Below are 13,110 nucleotides of genomic sequence, written 5' to 3'. Positions count from 1 at the left end.
ATTTCGCATATAAGCTTATATGTGTAACAGCCTCATATTCACTTTCCCCAATAAATAAATAATAAATTAATATTAAATCTTATCAAACTTTAATAAAATATTATCCTCAAATCTATATTGTTAATTTAATATATTTTTAAAACAAATACCTCTCTTATCTACTTATCTTATACTAAATATATAAATAATAAATTAATATTAAATGTTATCCTAATTTATTAAAAATATAACTTTTTTTATTATTTGGTATACAAAATTATGTTTATTCAACTCTTGTAAAACGCGGGGTTTTTAAGGATATATATATTTTTTTTATTATTTGGTAGATTTTTCAACCTGACTATACACGGGTTTTTTTAAAGATATGACGTTTTTAGTATTTAATATACAAACTTACATTTATTTAGGATATATTTTTTTTTATTATTTGGTAGATTTTTCAACCCGGACTATACACGGGTTTTTTAAAGATACGGCGTTTTTAGTATTTAATATACAAAATTACATTTATTTCATTTGTGTAATACATATGGTTTTTAAATATATAACACTTTTTTAGATCTATTCAACACGTGTAATATACGGGGTTTTTAAGCATGTAATTTTTATTATTTGGTAGATTTATTCAACCCGATTATACACGGGTTTTTTTAAAGATACGACGTTTTTAGTATTTAGTATACAAAATTACATTTATTTAATCTGTGTAATACACATGGTTTTTAAAGATATAACTTTTTTATTATTTGATATATAAAATTACATTTATTTAACCCGTACAATATACAAAGTTCATAAAGATATAACTTTTTATTATTTAATATATAAAATTACATTTATTCAACCCGTGTAATACACGGGATTCTAACCTAGTTTTTTGTATATGAATAATGTAAAAATCAATTTTGCAAAGGAAAAGCCAAATGTTTATATAAGACACTTTTAATTTATAAGAACAAACAAGTCAAATCCTCAAGCCCGTATGCGGATCCCAACCTGACCCATTATCTATACTATATAATAAAAGAAACCTGTTTTGGGACACTTGTCATTCTCTCATTTAATTGATTAAAATTATTAATAATACTAAAAATAATAATACTTAATCTAAATTAATACAAATTCTTATTATTAATAATATTTAATCAAATCTAAAATCTAATATAATAATATAAAATGCCGACATTTTAATTTAAAGAATCTTAACCCACTATAGATTTTTTCTTCTTAATTTTCTACTTCAAATTGAATAAACTAACCTACATTTGTTGGTACACAATGTCTATCGCCTACGTCATCAATCTGAGTCGTGTCAGTAGCATGTAATAGGGTATAAAATGTAATTTTATATGTATTGGACCAGTTCGCACGAAGTGGTGTTTGTAATGACCAGGTCGTACGAACTGGATGTTGACCAGTTCGTACGAAGTGGCTAGGTTAACTCGTGCGATCTGGAATCCCTATAAATAGGGGTGTTGTGTTTTCCATTTGGAACATTCTGGTGAAATTTGTCACGAAGTGCTGCAGGGTTCTCTGCATGTAAAAACGTTTATTATCAATGGAAAACCAGTTTAATGGAAAACCAGTTTAAAGTGTATTTCTGTGCTTCTACTCCTATTCTAACACCGATTCAAGGTTACTAATTTGTTTCTGCCACTCTAGTGACCTAGATTTGACTCAGTTTGACTCGTTTTGATCGAATCTCAATCCTACAAGTGGTATCAGAGCTCAGGATGAATCAAATCAGTTGAATCAGTGTTTTGAATGGTTTAGAACTCTCTACTTCTACTCTTTCTTGGATTTTTGAACGATTTCACGGACAAAATGGACTGAATTTTGAATATAACGTGTAAAACACCATTTTAATCAATTCTTCAAAGTTACAGACCTTAATTCGAACTAAAATTGATCAAAAAGTGTCAAAAACTTCAGATCGTGTGAAAATGTTCCAATCGTGTGAAAATATTGCTCAGTTCGTACGTAATGAATCAGATCGTTTGAATTGTTGCCAGTTCGCTTGAAAAACTTGTCCAATTCGCACGAATTGGATCAGGTCGTTTGAAAATCATTCAATCCGCACGAATTGAGTATCCAGTTCGTGTGAGTTCATCAGCTCGCACGAATTGAAGTTTTCTCTAACAAACTTTTGTCATTTCGCACGAGCTGGACCATCCAGTTCGTTTAAACAAGTCCAGGTCGTTTGAAACTTCAAATCGTTTGAAGTTCAGTTCCTTTGAATCCAGTCCGTTTGAAAATCTAGTTCGTGTGGAAGTTAGTTCGGTTAAAAAGTAATTTTTCAAAAACTTAGAAAATTTTTCGAAACTGTTTTTATTTTAAAATGGATAACCAAGAATTTTATAACACGTTTTTCGGAGGGGGAATGACAGCAGCTCAAACTCCAGCGAGTATTGCACAAAATGTAAACATGGAGAACGAGCTTGGTGCAATGCAAAAGCCACCAAAGCTTCTCAATATCGAAGATTATTCGGGATGGTAAGAAAGGTTTAGAACATGGGTACAGGCAAATCATCTTGAGTGTTGGATGAAAATTGAGACGAAGTATGTACCTCTAACGAATGGAGCGGGTATTGAGAAAACAATTGGTAGCTTAACTCCGCTTGAACAGGACAACTTTAAAGCCGAGAAGAAAAGGATGAGTATCTTGCAGCAAGCAATCAATGAAGATATTTTGGTTTTGCTACAAATCAGAATGACTCGCAGTCTATCTGGAATGCACTAAAAATCAAGTTTCTTGGAAGTGTTTCGATGATAAAGAGCAAAACGACATTGCTGAAAAAGGAATTTAATATTTTTACGGGTATCAGGGGTGAGTTAACAAAAGAGTTGATCGAGAGGTATTGTCATTTGGTTGTAGAAATGAAGCGTTTGAACATTACCAAAACAGATGAAGAGTGGGTTGACAAGTTGGCAGATGCTTTACCGCATGATGAGTGGGGCACATATTTGTTGGTTTTGAAAAATAACTTGGAATATGTTGGTTTCAATCTAAGCACGTTCATTGAGAAAATTGAAGCGAATGAGCTTGAACTTAAAAAGAATAGAAAAATGACATCTGCTAATGTACAACAAGATGTTCAGTTGTACTACAAAGGAAGCTCATCTGCAATAACTACCCCAAGTCCAAAAATTCAGACAACATTTAGTGCTGATTCTACATCTGGAGTTTCTCAAGCACACCAAGCAACAACTATTCACCGTTTATAAGCTACGAACCAAATCCTAAGGTTCAGAGTTCACAAGAACAAGCTTATACTCAAAGCTCTTCAGAGTCAAACAATCAAAGTTACGATCAAGGGATTCAGTGCAATATAGCTGTGAACATCAAGAATGGTTAAGATTTTACAGAATCAGTAGCAAAACAGCATATAGCACTACTTGCTTCAGTACTTGAGTCCTATGAAAGTCTTGTTGCAGGGAGAATTGGTAATCCTGACATGACGAAAGAAGACTACGATCAGATTGACCCAGAGGAGCTAGAACTCATAGACATCAAATGGGGTATGGCGAGTCTTGTGAGGAAGGCATAAAGGTTCATGGAAATAACCGGACGAAACAGTCTCGCAAGACCTGATTGTAAGCTTGGATTTGACAAAGCAAAGGTTACTTGCTTCAAATGCAAAGAAAAAGGGCATTTCAAACGCGAGTGTCCAAACAGGGAAGTAAACAATCATCAGAATCCATTCGCAAATGACTACTACCCACAAGCAATCTATCACAAAAATAGTCAACAACCATTCAATCCAAGACCTCAAATTGAAAACAAACCAGAAAAGGCTCTTTTGGTCAATCAGGATGATGAGAAGATTCCGGAAGGGTTTAGTTGGGATAAATATGTTCCTGGTGAGGGTCTTGCTATGATGGCGGAGATTATTGAAGAGCCAGAATGTGTTGTTGAAGGTGAGGAAGTCGGTGAAGTGATGAGTGAAGAGAGTTTGGCAGAACTTGAAGAGGCAACAGCAGAAGTTTATTATTATCAATCAGAACAGGAGGTTATTGCTAATTCTTTTAAATCTATAATGCCTCCTAACATGTTTGATTCTTTTGCAGGTTTCTTCAGTGAACCAACTACAAGTTTCTGGCCACAATATGAAGTTGAAAAAGCTCCTATTCAAGAGATAATCGATGTTTCTAAAGAAATGAATGAAGAAACTCTGAAGGAGATAGCTGACAAGGCGCTGATGGTCAAGTTGAAAGAGGTAGACAAAACTTAAGAGTCAGTGTCAGTCGAAACGGAGTCTGTCGAAACAGAGTTAGTTGAAAAGGTGTCTGTTGAAAATGTGTCTGTTGAAAAGGAGTCAGTCGAAAAGGAGTCCGATGAGGAATCAGAAAATGTCGAGATCAAACCAGGAGAATAATCAGAGTCTGAGTCTGAAGGGTTTGGTAAACCGAATATTAAAACTGATAAAGAAGAAAAGGTTTTTGAAAAAGTTGATCAGATTCCTGAAACACCATGCGAAAATTTTTTAAAACCCTGCATGGATTGTCTTGAAAAAGACAAACAGTTTCAAGAATTGAAAAAATATACCGATGAAGTAAAATTCGATCTTTATGAAGTGAAAGAAGCTTATGACACTTTATCACATTCAATTAAAATGATTCAAAATGAAAAAGGAACTTGAAAAAGTAGATGGAAATTAACATTCATCTGGACACAATCGCATCTTTGAAAAAGGAACTTGAATTAATGCGTATTGAAACAGAAAGAGTTGATAAGAAATTGATCAGTTATATTTCTTCATCTTATGTGATTGATCAGATTGTTCCTCAACAAACTGATGCTAAACCTGCTTTCAACAATGTTCCACCCCCAATGTGGAATCATTATACACAGAAATATCCAGATGGGGTGGAAGCAGCTTTGAATCTCAAGTTGAGAATTGTAGAGAATGAGTTACCGGAAAACATTGATGTTACATTCTCTCCATCTGACACCGACAACGAGTCACAAATGATTAAAACTGTTGTTGACCAAGTGTTGGATGAAGAAAGTGATATGATTTTGGAACGGTTAAAACTCATTTGGAAAATTCCAATTCTGATTCTGAAGATGACGGAAACTTTCTTGATAAGTTCATACCAAAATCAAATAAAGTTGTGGATGACGATTCGATCATTGTGGCTTACACGATGACCGAAACTGACAAACTATATACCGATTTTGAGTACCCGATTCAGAATGCAAAACTGGAAAATGTTGAAAAGGTTTATAAGCTTATGGAAATTGACATTTCAGTGGTTAACAACAACGCGTTTCTTTTAAAACCGAAAAAGTCGTTTGTTAAAAACCAACCGACCGACAACCCGGGAAAGCAAAATGAAAGGGTGGGTAACGGTGGTAATAACAAGATACATGGAATAAATTTCAAAAAGAAAGGTGTTGGTTTTGAAAAGAAAATGGCTAAGAAAGATGTCAAGCCAAAAGAAAAATTAAGTGATGTGTTTGTCGCTGGTGCTAGTACTGAAGTTGAAAGAGAGTATATCATTAGTCAGAAAGCTGTTGATGATTTCATTGCAGCCAAAAAGATTAGAGATGAGACCAACAGATCTACTTTTGTTGAATACGACACAGGAGTCTGTTATCATTGCAATGAAATTGGTCACATGGCCAAACAGTGTGTTAAAAGGATTGAAAAACCAGTTTTCCAGAAACCAAAACCTAAAACTTCAAATGATGTTAAGGGAAAAACACCGAGGGTTTCCCCCGTGCGTATTCTGAAACGCGGTGAATCTTTAAAGTCCGAGGACAAGCCAAAATCAACCTTTGAGATTGGTGAATCTTCAAAATCTCCAAAGACTTCAAAGGTTTATCCTAAAACGAAGATTTTTCAAAATCAATCATGGGTGGAGAAACCTAAACAATCGTTTGATGAAAAGAAAATGGAAAAGGTTTTAAAATCTGAGCCGACAGTCGTTGTAACTAACAATGAAAATCTTGAGTTTGAATTGGACAATTTGACTGAAGAATTTCCACCAATCAAGGAATGAGATCTAAAATCAAAGTCAAAACCTGTTGTTCCAAACGTTGTCTTCAACATTCCAAAAGTTGAAGTGGCTCATGATATTATGTTTGGTACTGTTTCAAATATTGAAAAATCTTGGGTATCGTTGTTTAAGTGAATGTCTTTGATGTGTGCAGGGGCTTCCGAGGTCGATCATCTCCAAGTGGATCATGGATAGCGGCGCCTCGAGGCACACGACTGGGATGTTAGCACTACTCTATGATGTCAAATCAATTAATGGAGGATATGTTGGCTTTGCTGGAACTGCATACGAACCCCCAGAAGAACCAGCTCCAATATTTGACCAATCTGACGACTCAGAATCGGAACCCGATCCGATTTTTGACGAGGAACCAAATATTGCAACTTCAAAAGTTGTGGATCACACGGGCGATCAGGACATAACAAATTTGCAATCAGAAGTGAGCGTACCTGATACAGTCATGCCGAGAACTTTGTCTTATCATCCTTCAGAACAAATCATTGGTGATCTTCAAAGTGGCGTGAGAACGCGCGATCAAATCAACAAAGGGCTGACATGTTTTTATTCATCTATCGCTCCTTTACAAGTAGACTTTTCGTTGGAATGTTTTATCTCGCAGGTAGAGCCGAGAACATATAAAGAAGCATTTATTGAGGAAAGCTGGGTAAATGCAATGCAGGAGGAGTTATTGCAGTTTGAAAAACTTGGAGTATGGAGATTGGTTGATCTACCAGAAGATCAGAAGCTGATCAAGACCAAGTGGGTCTTCAAGTGTAAATGAGATGATAAAGGGGTGATTGTAAGGAACAAAGCACGTTTGGTAGTCCAAGGTTTTAGTCAGCAAGAAGGCATCGACTTTACTGAAGTATATGCGCCAGTTGCTCGACTCGAGGCAATTAGAATCTTCCTGGCATTCGCGTCTTGGAAGGGATTCAAGGTCTGGCAACTAGATGTCAAATCTGCATTCCTTTACGGAAAGATCAAAAAATAAGTGTACGTCGGACAACCACCGGGGTTTACCGATCCAGTGCACAAAGATAAGGTCTATCTACTCGACGAAGCGCTTTACGGATTACACCAGGCCCCGAGAGCCTGGTACGAGACGCTTTCCCAGCATCTGCTGACCAACGGGTTCACCAGAGGGACGGTCGATAGTACGTTATTTACAAAAGAGGTTGCAGGGCATCTACTTATCGTTCAAATCTACGTTGATGATATCATTTTCGGATCGACGAACGATGAGCTGTGCAAAGAGTTTGAAAAGGTTATGAAGAAAAAGTTTGAAATGAGTTCAATGGGGGAGATGAAGTTCTTCCTAGGGCTTCAGGTTGAGCAAATGCCTGAAGGAATCTTCCTACACCAGACGAAATATGTGAATGATGTGCTGGACAAATTCAACATGTCCGAATCAACTCCAACATCAACCCCCTTGGCTCAAAATCATGGGATATGTCCGGATGAAAACGGTGAAAAGGTGGATGAGACGCACTGTCGGTCGATCATTGGATCATTAATGTATCTGACTGCGTCAAGACCGGACATCATGTATCCAACTTGCCTCTGCGCCCGATATCAGTCAAGTCCGAGACAGTCACACATGACGATTGTGAAGAGAATTTTACGGTATCTTAAAGGTTGCCCAAGCACCGGCTTGTGGTATCCTAAATCTGATAACTTTTCTCTTACAGGTTATGTTGATTCTGACTTCGGGAGTTGTAAGTTAAATGCAAAGTCCACAACGGCTGGTTGCCAGTTCTTCGGAACTCGGCTAGTCACCTGACAGTGCAAGAAACAAACCACAGTCGCTCTCTCAACCTGTGAGGCTGAATACGTTTCAGCTTCCAGCTGTTGCTCTCAGATCCTCTGGATCCAGCATCAAATGAGGGACTTTGGTTTGCAGTTTTTAGACACGCCAATCTTTGTGGACAATGAGGCAGCTATCAATATAACTAAAAATCCGGTGCATCACTAAAAAAACAAAACATATTGAAATTCGACATCATTTTATTCGCGATTATTATGAGAAAAAATTGATTCGAATTGATCATATACACACCGATGATCAGAGAGCTGATTTTTACACAAAGCCCTTTGATAAACCAAGATTTAACTATCTTTTAAAATTAAACGGGTTGAAAAATTTGTTTTCTGGGAGGGTAGTTGAGTGTAAGGCCGAGGAGGACGGTGATCAGAAGTGATCTGCGTCTTGTTGTCAAGTTTCTGTACAGTTTTATTTTCTGCTTTTGATAAAACCAAAAACACAAAAATATGTTTTTGCTTTTAGGGGGAGAAAGTTTACAGAAAATACAAAAACATGATAAAATTTCAAAATCCAAAAACATTGAAAAAGACAAAAATGAGTTTTGTTGTGAAAAAAGGGGAAATGATAGTACATCAGCTAGACAGTTGCAGTACGCTAAAGAAATGTATAGTTTAATTGTGTTTAAGCAGTCTTGCTGATGATATGCCGATAGGTTTTTACACATTTAGTAAGTTTGTTCAGGATATAAACCTAAATCATTTCTTGCTTATTACGTGGGGAAGATCTCTTGGATATATAGGTAACCCCTCAAATATTGTTTGAAATACTCTATTTCTGACATACTAGGTTTTTGTACGTGACGATATCTGGGGTATTATACGAGGACTTCTGATTTTGCGGAAGCAATAGCCTAGACCTCGTATAATACTCCGCACTGCTTTATTCATAAAGCCTCCCCTCAGCATAAAAAATGATGAAACATTGAAAAATGCTAATCATGTGCTGTTGAAAAGAAGATCCCCAAAGGGGACCCACCTGAATTCGAGCCATCATTTCTTTGATTGAACGGAAGTTCTAGCCTGAGCTCTCATGGCCTCGCATTTACCCATTATAGATATCATTAGTGTGCACTCACCTGTAAGACTGAATATAGTGGTCTGGATACGGGAATATATTCTGAGGTGGTACACGCGTATAAGTTAAGCCTTTAAAACACTAATTCGTATCCTAAACAGATTGAAATTTGTGTGAAAATTTAAATTGGATCAATATATCGGCAATCATTGTGAATTGTTTAATGCTTAGTATGAAATCAAAGCTTAACGGTCCTTGTATCTTGTCAGAAGCTGATATGATCCCCTAACACGCTCACCAAAAATATGTTTGTACAGTTTTCAATTTCTTAAATTCCAAAACATTTCCTGTTTGTTTAGCATAATGTTGTAAAATCCAAAAGATTTGATAGTTCATTTTATTTTCGACAATAGACGTTGGGGATCTGATGATCAAAGTCTCACAGTGCTAAACAAGTTGGATCATGTGGGTTGGATAAAAGAAAGTTTGAGAAATTGCTGGTAATTGCTCGAAATGTTTAAAAGTTCACTAAGTTGAACTTAAATCTGTTTCAAAAAGTCAGCTAGATCAGAAATTGGTCAGCCAAGGTCATTGATTTGGACTTGGCAGGCTAAACAGTTGACCAGGGTCATTAACTTGGACTTGGTTAACTGGGTGTGATGGTAAATAGTTAAAAATAAAAAGTTAAAAAATAAAAAGTTTAAAAGTTTAAAAATTTTGAAAAGTTGTTGATTCACACGAAATGACCAACTCGCACGAAATGGCCAAAGTGTTTTAACTAAGCCAACTCGTACGAATTGGTCACACTGCTTCTTTGTTCATTTCGTACGAAATAGGCTTGTCTATATAAATGGGGCCAGATCGCTTGAAACCATCATTTTCTCCATTTCGCACCAAACAGAAACCCTCAAGCGATCTGAGGCGATTCGTCGATTTCTTGAGATTCAAGCCTGATTCTTGTGTTCTTGTTGTTCGTAATCCTTGTATAAGTTGGTTGGCTCAACTTATATCATGGGAAAGGTAAGGATTGATGGTTAATTTGAACCAGATCTGTTGAAATTGATTGAACTTTGATGAACAGAACTTTAATCTTAGATCTGGAGTTGTTAAATGGACTAAAATCAACAAAAATTACATCAGTGTGATCGGAATGTGTTGTAGTTCAGATCTAGGATTTCAATTTGAACCAGATCTCTTGAATTCGATGAACTCGGGAGAACAGGATGTTTAAACTGAGATCTAGGATGTTTTTGTGGTCTAAAATGAATAAAGAACACATCCATGTATTCAGAATCTGATATAGAACAAGTCTAGGGTTTCAATTTTATCATCAAATCATGTTTTAATCACCTGTAAATCCACTGTTCATACGTGTTGTTTCAAGCGAAGTGATAACCCTTAGGTCGCATGAAATGGCCAATTCGTTTGGGGGTCACACCGTTTGAAACTGTCACACCGTTTGAAATAGATCACATCGTTTAAAACTGTCACATCGTTTGAGATGGCCAATTCGTTTGAAATCCAACTCGTTTGAAACCAACTCGTTTGAAAAGGTCAATTCGTTTGAAATGTCAGACCGCATAAAAATGACCAATTCGCTTGAAAAGCCAATTCATGTGAAGTATGTTGTTTTGAAAATTGTTAAAAAATGTTTAACTTGTGTTTTTGTTGTATGTTTCAGGCTTCGATTGTAGAATTTGATCCGTCACATAACATTTGTTGTGTCTATGATGAAAAGCTTCCAAAGATGGATTTATTCAAGGATATTTTGGAGTTTATGAAGCGTTTACCAATCCAAAAGGCATTGACGAATCAGCATAGAGTTTTCAGATCTCATATTGCTCATTTCTGGAAGAATGCTACGTACGATGAAGAGAGTAAGATGATAACTTCAAGTGTTAGCCTAAATGGTGAAGATAAAGAGATTGTCATCACTGGACAGCTTGTCCGTGAAGTACTAGATTTTCCAGACGATGAAAACTTGCCAACAAAGTTTCCAGAAAGAATGGTTAAAGGTTGCATGTTGAGAATGGGATACAGTGGTCCGTTGAACAATGCAAACTATTTGAAAGCATGTTTCTCAAAGCCGTATAAGTTGTTCATTCACTCAGTGGTTCATGCACTTAGTCATAGAAAGGGTGGATACGACGTGATGAAAGATTGCCAGATGTGTATGGTAACTGCGTTAGCGCTGAACAAAAAGTACAATTTTTCAAAAATCGTTTTCCACTACAGGAAAGAAAACATTACTTCAGGCAGTAAAACCTGGATGTATCCGAGGTTTGTGCAAATGATGCTTGACCATGCTTATCCGGATCTGGTGAAAGATGAAGATAATGATCTATTGGTGTTAAATCACATGGATAACGAGACGTTGATTAGATTATCCAAGTATCACAAAAATTGGCCAGAACCGAAGACAAAGGCAGAGTTCTTTGGATTCATTAAGAGTGCTAACTACGAAGATCCAGATCCTGTGAATCATTTGAAATGGAGAAATGACACAGAGATGAAAGAGAAAAGTGCAGCTGATGAATTAACAAAGTTAGCAGAATTCAAGGAAACACGTAATGAATGGTTTACAAAAGAAAAAAAAGAAGAAAAGGAGTAGAAAGACAACTCCTAAAGTTCAAGCTGAAGAAGGTTCGTCTTCACAACCGCAAAAGAAAAGAAAGAAGAAAGCTGTTGAGACAATGCTGGTTGATGAACCAGAGGAAGATGAAACAGAAGCAAATGTTGAAGGAAATCAAGAACAGTTATCTCCTGAAACAGAACGATTATTAAAAAGTATTGATTACAATGTTGAAGCTGGGGAAGCAGTTGGTGAGAAGGTAGTTGATGATAAAGAGAAAAGTTCATCTGATCCTGAAGAAAGTGATATTGATGTTGAAACTGATCAATGGATCAAAGCAAACTTCGATCTAAGAGATAGATTGATAAAAAGGAAAAGAAAGAGGAGTGCAGACGACGATAAAGATGAAACTTATGATCCAACAACAGAAGATGTTCAAGTAGAAAAGAGACCACCTTCTAGAGGAAGAAAGAAATCTACGTCAAGGAAACGTATTGCATCTCCGGCAGCTCGAAAGTTGAAAATCAAGTTTAAATCTAAACCTGCATCAGAACCTCAAAATAAACCACCTTCACCACCACCTGAACCACAACCAAAATCACCACAACAACAATCATCACCACCACATAATCAACCATCACCACCAAATAATCAACCATCACCACCACATCAACAACCACCACAACTTCATATTTCTACATCTATATATGAACAACCTGTTATAACTTCACCACACATACTACAAACACCAGCAACTTCACAAACACCAGTACAAACTACTCCTGGTTCGTCTGGATTTAAAGAGTTTCCACATGTTCCAAAGAATATAGGGCTTGAACAGATCGATGATTTTAGTTTCGTAAACGATGAACTTGTGAAAAAGCTGCAAAAGAAGGTGGAAGAGGTGTTAGTTGAGAAGAAGAAGTTAGAAAAGCGTGTAAAGACTGTTGAAGCTGAAAATTCATCTTTGTTGAAAAGAGTTGAAGCTGATCAAGCTGATATTGATATACTAAAGGTTCGAATAGCTGAGTTAGAAGAAGAAAAGGCTCGGAGAGATGAACAGAATGAGTATTTCAAGCTGAAAAATAAAGAGTTAGAGGCTAATAACGCTAAGAAAGAGCATGAAATGTATATGATGAATAAAGTATTGGAGAATTTGATCGGAAAGCCTGTTGAACAAAGATTTGAAGAGATCGAGCTTGAGGAAGTCAGAGCACGACGTAAGGCTGAAATTGAAGCTGAAATGAAAAACAAGGGTAAAGATGTTCAAATTGAAGGTGTTGCTGAAGTAACTGAAAGGGCAATTGTAGTGTCTGAGCCAGAAAAAGTTCCTGAAACGTCTATTCTTGATCCTTGTCCAATATCGTCAGTTTCTGGTGAGTTTGACGACGATGATGAAGAAGATGATGAAGAAGAAGATGATGAAGAAGAAGAAGATGAAGAAGAAGAAGATGATGATGATGATATTATGAAAGATGATGCAGATGATGTGTATTCTGCAAATAGTGACCATGATGATGATGGCAATGATGACGATGATCAAGGTTCTGCAGGTATAAAAGTCACTGAAGTGTCTCATGAAGAAAAGATTGATGAATATCTTAATGATGATGCTAACGAAGAATCAGAGAATGCAAGTGGTGAGGGGGAGCATGATGATACTAAGAATGTTGATGAAAGTGATGATCACGTTACATGA

General features: G+C 36.3%; 1 protein-coding gene across 1 annotated transcript; it reads left to right on the top strand.

Annotated features, from left to right (window-relative positions):
* Window positions 1-11,532: 11,532 nt before the first annotated feature.
* Window positions 11,533-13,110, top strand: LOC110933234 (negative regulator of PDR1-mediated fluconazole resistance JJJ1-like). The gene is made up of 3 exons (XM_022176465.1): window positions 11,533-11,902; window positions 12,164-12,787; window positions 12,896-13,110. Exons 1-3 carry the CDS (start codon window positions 11,533-11,535, stop codon window positions 13,108-13,110), a joined length of 1,209 nt encoding a protein of 402 aa, XP_022032157.1.

This window comes from Helianthus annuus, chromosome 4, assembly GCF_002127325.2.
Source record: "Helianthus annuus cultivar XRQ/B chromosome 4, HanXRQr2.0-SUNRISE, whole genome shotgun sequence".
Lineage (NCBI taxonomy): Eukaryota > Viridiplantae > Streptophyta > Magnoliopsida > Asterales > Asteraceae > Helianthus > Helianthus annuus.
This window is presented reverse-complemented; position numbering and strand designations above follow the sequence as displayed.

Coding starts and splice junctions, on each gene's coding strand:
- LOC110933234 (XM_022176465.1), top strand. CDS start 11,533: ATGCTGGTTGATGAACCAGAGGAAGATGAAACAGAAGCAAATGTTGAA. Junction 11,903..12,163: donor GAAATCTACGTCAAGGAAAC/GTATTGCATCTC, acceptor TACAAACACCAG/CAACTTCACAAACACCAGTA. Junction 12,788..12,895: donor TCCAATATCGTCAGTTTCTG/GTGAGTTTGACG, acceptor AAGATGATGCAG/ATGATGTGTATTCTGCAAAT.